General features: G+C 44.6%; 1 protein-coding gene across 1 annotated transcript; it reads right to left on the bottom strand.

Annotated features, from left to right (window-relative positions):
- Window positions 1-254: 254 nt before the first annotated feature.
- Window positions 255-4,029, bottom strand: LOC147882477 (G-type lectin S-receptor-like serine/threonine-protein kinase SD2-5). Its single transcript, XM_087400183.1, has one exon. It carries the CDS (start codon window positions 3,773-3,775, stop codon window positions 1,139-1,141), a length of 2,637 nt encoding a protein of 878 aa, XP_087256309.1. The 5' UTR covers window positions 3,776-4,029; the 3' UTR covers window positions 255-1,138.
- Between the last annotated feature and the right edge of the window lie 1,971 nt (window positions 4,030-6,000).

The raw sequence follows: 6,000 nt of genomic DNA, 5'->3' as shown, positions 1-6,000 counted from the left end.
GTTTACCATAGCCATGGAAGGTAAGTTTGGTCGAAATGAGAGCGGTTGGAAGCGAAACATTTTCGCAGCATAAGTAGTTTTCTGTGTTCTCGTCGATGGAGGTTATGGTATGGTAAGCATAGTCTGATTGTCAACGGACTTACAATCAGTCATGACTCATAAGGGAAGCTGCACAGAATATCTTTGCTGTGTAGCACCAATTTTGAAGATGGATACGCGGTAATTGGGTTAACTTCTTGTGTTGGCTAGTCACTGACTTAACAAAATGTGTTGGCTAGTCACTGACTTAACAAAAATCGGACGAAACTTACCTCGTCATGCGTCCAAATCCTCCAGTTGAAATGCAAGGTAGAAACGAGAAATTTTGTAATGCCTATATGATGAGAGAAGTTCTTTCTCCCCCCCGAAAGAAACTGCTGGATGGAACAAGCTGTTAGGCAATGAGCGAGAATGAGATTGAGAAGTGCAAGGATAGGATGAAGCATATGAAGCTGCACATCAGCTGATTCGCCATTCGAGGCAGAAAGTTTGCTCGCAGAACGTCGAGAACGTTTGATGGCAAGTCTCCAATTAGTGAAATGCAATTCAGAGTTCGGCAATTCTGGGTGACCGATGACCTTCAAGCTCCGTATCCCTCCAACCACAGCCACTCAGGCTCCCATTGGGACTTCGGACTTTGACACCAAACCTGTATGGACATGGAGTTCAATTAATATTGGCACACATTTAACAGGGTGCCGCGTCGGGAGTCGGTACTGTCTTGTACATTACTTGGCTAATTGGCAATTATTTGGAGGGGGATATCGCCTCACAGTATTATGAGTGAGTGAGTGGTGTGTGAGTATGTATGAGTGAATGTGAGGATGGGTGTGTGAGTATGTGTGACTGTGAGGAGAGCTTGCCACGAAGGTGCTGGAAAAAATAATCCTGGTAGACTGAGGTGAACCGCTGGGTATCCAAAAGCATTTAAGGAGGCAAGACAAGTTATATACCATGAGCAAGGTGGATGGAGCAAGCTGATAGAGAAATGATCAGCAAGGGGGACATGAGGGCATCATGGGAGAAGGATATGAAGGAAGCAGACCATTAACAAAGTTTGCGAGGTGGAAACTGGGAACTAGAAGCTCTGAGGGTTAAGTTAACGGGGTGAAGGGAAAGGAGCAGAGACAGAAGGAGCAGAAGAAATATGGAGGAAGGAAGTGGTAGAAGAGATGGAGCAGCTAGTAGTAGAAGTAGAAGTGGCAATGGGGGAGAAGGAATAAGAATGATGAAGGTCAGAGATGAGCTTAGCATGAGCTTCCAAGGTATGTTGCATATGGAGAGGGGGATCAAGGACAGGGAGGTGACCTTGAAGCATCAGGAGGACCATAGCCATGGAGGGTCTGCTCTGAGGATCTTCCTGCAAACACCAAAGAGCTATTTTGATAGCTCTGATGATTTCTTCATCTCCAAGAAGGCTTCTTTGCCATCCTCTACTGACCTCCTCTCTTAGCTCCTCCCATTCTTCTTCTTTGGCTTTTCTCAAAACCCATGCAGGCCAATACCATTTCTCTGATGAGCTCCAATAATCTACATTCCTCCTTCCACTCACTACCTCCATCAGCAACATCCCATAGCTGTATACATCACTCTTGTCTGATACTCCCATCTGTAGTAGCCATTCTGGAGCTAAATACCCTGGTGTTCCCCTCATGGTTGTCACTGTCCAGCTCCTCCCCCTCTCCATCAGCTTTGCCAGCCCAAAATCAGAGAGCTTTGCCACCCAATTTTCATCCAAGAGGACATTCTGTGGCTTCACATCCAAATGGAAAATTCTCTCCCTTGATTCCTCATGCAAGAATGCCAAACCCCTGGCTGCATCCACAGCTATCCCAAATCGAGTCTGCCAATCTAGTCTTGGTGCTGCTGCTGCCTCGCCCTCCCTCGGATTGCTCAGCCATTTGTCCAGAGAACCATTGGTCATGTACTCGTAGATTAGTATCCGATCTGCTCCCTCCGCACAGAAGCCTCGTAGTTGCACGAGATTCACATGGCTTAGCCCTGCTAGTGCCGCCACTTCTGCCCGGAATTCCTTGTCTCCTTGGCCTGTCCCTTCCAGTTTCTTCACCGCTATCTTGGTGCCATCTGCAAGCGTGCCCTCGTACACTGACCCAAAGCCTCCGGCTCCAATCTTTACTGCGTACCCGTTTGTGATCTGCTGCACCTGCTCAACGGAATATCTCGGTGGAAGACCGGCTATAGAATCCAGGAAGGTATCGTCCTGGGATCTCTGGATCTCCCTCGCAGCGTCTTCAATACTGCCGCGTTTCCCACAACGGCGGTACGCCGCGAAAAAGACGATTGATCCTGCCAGCAGAGTAGTGCCAACGATTATAGCAATGGCAATGGAACTCAGGTGATGGGCAGGTGCGGGTTCTGGAATGATTTTGATAAAGACTAGGAAATTTGCACCATAGGTCGATCTCTGCATTGTCAACGTTCTGCTGTACTGGTGGCAAGCTTGCGTCTGATTATTGTAGAAAGCTACGATGCACGAGCAATTTGATACACAAGAGTCCACACAATCGTGCAAAGTCGACGCATTGGCGTGCACAGATTGCATGTAACGGTGAGGAAAATATTCCAGATCTTGAAGCCTGAGCAACTTGAGCTTCTCGGGCGTTTGTGTGCAGTTAAAAGTTTGAATCATCGGGCAACTACCCGTTTCGGGGGTCTCCGCAGTGTAGTCTAGAGACATTAAGTAATCAGACGATTGATTAGCTATGGGATTTGGGCATCTGCACTCCCCGCCAGGATCGCAAATGCCATACTCTCCACAGTGGCTGGGAAGGTTGCAAAACCCTCTGCCTTGTCCGTCATCGCCTTCGTCGAACCATGAAAAATCTGTCTGATCATCTAGAAAAGTTTTGAAACCACCATTGAACTCCAATTTGAGATACCGAAACGCAGTAGAGTTACTGGAAAGAGTGACCTGCATGGAATTGGCTTTCCGAACGGCGTCCTGTGAAGACTCATTGTAAGCACATCCCGGAGCAGTGGAGGCGTTCGAGTACTCCATTGTTAGGTTGTTTCCATCAGCCTCATATACCAATCTCCAGCCGTTGCAAGCTGGATTTAGTACGTTGTCCAGATTCGACACACCCCACGAAGAATTGAGAACCAGGTACGGGAGAGGGTCTGGACTGTTGACGTAAAACGCAAGTCCTCCGGCTTCCATTACAGCAGAATAATCTCCTGCAACTAATCTCATTCCGGAAGTGATCACCTGAATTGGCAACAGCACATTACTGGGGTGGTCAAAACTCTGCCACAAGATCGAATTGGAACTATCGAGCATGCGAAGGTTGCCAACTTCAAGGAGTTCAATGGTGGCTGCAACACCCACTGAATTGCTGGACCAAAGGAGGGAGCCTGAGGAGTCCCGAAGCTCCAGATCCCTGTTGGCTCCCAGCTGAAGAGTATGGGCTCCTGAAACAACCGCACCCATGTGATCATTCGCACTCCAGACAGGGTATTGCCCTTTGCAGTGGTAGCACACGATGGACAGGGAGCAGAATGGCAAATCATAGGAGGAACTGGACATGAAACCCCAGGCAAAGCTCCCGTTTTGGCTGATGAGGATAGGGATGATAGGGGAGGAATTGGAATTGGCTGGGATGCTACAAGTAAAACTGAAGTTGGGGTTGTAGAGTTGCATGGAGAATGGGATTGAAAGCAATTGGAGGGGAAGGAACAGGAAGAGAGAGGAAAGAAGGATGGGGAAGAAGGGGCTCATGATGCTTCAGAGGAAGGAATGCACAACCCAGCTGGGTATTACGAGATGCAAAGCTATTGCAAAACTGAATTTTCTTTGTGTTTACAGGGATGAAAAGACTAAGCACCTACCGCCATCCTTCACACACTAACACCTACTACTACATCATCCATTCAAGGTGTGTCTTCAGAGAACATGTGAGAACTGAGCTATGGCAGCCTCAGTCATTTCTGTTCAGCTGGGTAACATAGAAGATCCACAGATCATTGGCTTACCATGACCTCAAAGAGCATGTGAGAAATGAGCTATGGCGGCCTCAGTCGTTTATGTTCGACATAGGATAGATTGACAGTCATTTCTGTTCGGCTGACTCAACATAGGACAGATTGAAGATCCACAGATTGGCTTACCATGACCTCAGTAATGACTAGATATCATAGATTGAAAGTGGCACAGATATCGCTCTGAAGGCTTCAGCCTTCATTCATCTCCTCTCCATTTTTATATAACAATGAGGGTACTGCATGTTGGCTATGGCGGCCTTATTTATCTTTATTTATCTCCATTTTTATATACAGATGAGGGTGCATGTTGGCTGTGGCGTCCTTATTTATCTTTATTTATCTCCATTTTTATATACAGATGAGGGCACATGTTGGCTATGGCGGCCTTATTTATCTACATATAGGTATGTTCTGTATGAAGCTGCTTGTATGCGTTCTGGTCTCCGTATATACCAGTTTATATACACGGCCGAGAGTCAGGGGCAAAGACTATTGGTGTACAGCTTATGACCCACAAACAGAATTGGCTATGTCCGTGTAATACGTATATCCGTGTATGCTGCATGCATACACCTAAATTATTGATGTATATGAATGTCACACATTTGATATAGACGCACACGTGTTTTCCAATAGAAATACGTGTGTGTCGTAGGGTCCATGATCATTGCAATGTCTTTGTCTTGAGAAACATGCGTGTTTGTCCCTTAGCATGCCTTTATGGTTGCAACGTCAGCCTCTAAGGACTTGAAATTTGACTTTGTCCATAGTCCCCTTAAGGCGATGTCGACCCGTGCTTGAAAACAAGGACTTAAGTCTTTGTCTTGAGAAACATGAGGCTCCAGCCACACTGTACACACCCGCGAGTACTTGCTCGTTAACATGCCTTTATGGCCACAGCGTCAGCTTCTTTGTCCGCATAACACACTAGCCTAGACTTAAGTCTTTGTCTTGAGAAACATGAGGGTCCAAGCACAATGTACTCACCCACCAGTACTTGCCCGTTAACATGCCTTTATGGCCACAGCGTCAGCTTCTTTGTCTGCATAACACACTAGCCTACCCTACGACTTGGTTAGAAGGATTTCCCACGGCTCTGCGATTACAAAGGCATACTAGTTGCTTGTGGTCTATGGCGGTAAAGCTCATTGAGATGAGCTCTTCCAAAACAATGCCATCTTGGGCTCACCTTCATCTCTAAAGCAAAAAAACCAATAATGTAGAAGTGTAATTCAAATGTAACATCACTCCTGGATATTTGATTTTTTTCAAAATTATGTGTAACAATGTCTTGCTTCTCATTTTTGCTCCATATGTTTAATATTTATTGTGCTTTCATGTGATCAAAGATATTGCATTCATGTGATCAAAGATTTAATCATGTTACTTTCACGCAAAAAAAAAAAGAGATATTGCATTCAAATGAGAATTCCCATTGATTCATAAAGAGGTTACTTTTTCTAGCATTGCATATATTGAACATATACAAAATATTCTTTTGATGTGCATTTCACCACCTCCAAATTAATGGATGCATAATGTACATTTGCCACTCAACATAATGAAATTCGTGAATATCAATATTAGATTATACAACTTATGCCACTCATGACCATGATTAGGAACATTGAGACCTAGTCGATTCATCAAAGGAGGAGGTAAACATGAATTTAGACATTTAGAACATATAAAATTACACAGTAAATAAATCCTAAAATGATCCAACCAACAACCATGCTATAATATAAATATACAAATTTAAAAAATATGAGATCATGTAAAGTTAACTCTACTCCTTATGAGTTTAGTTTATTTCTAGTATGTCATAATCTTGCCTCTTCAAAACCCCTTGCTATGGTTATGTTATAAAAATTACGCTCATATATGAAATATCAAATCTCATTTTTATCTCCTTGATAGTTTCAACTAATCCTATGTATGCACATGCTGCTCTCATAAAAA

The sequence above is a fragment of the Dipteris shenzhenensis genome, chromosome 29 (genome assembly GCF_047967505.1).
Source record: "Dipteris shenzhenensis isolate YYH24624 ecotype China chromosome 29, Dip_SZ_1.0, whole genome shotgun sequence".
Taxonomy (NCBI): Eukaryota; Viridiplantae; Streptophyta; class Polypodiopsida; order Gleicheniales; family Dipteridaceae; genus Dipteris; species Dipteris shenzhenensis.
Note: the sequence above shows the minus strand (reverse complement) of the source record. Positions and strands in the feature narration are given on the sequence as shown.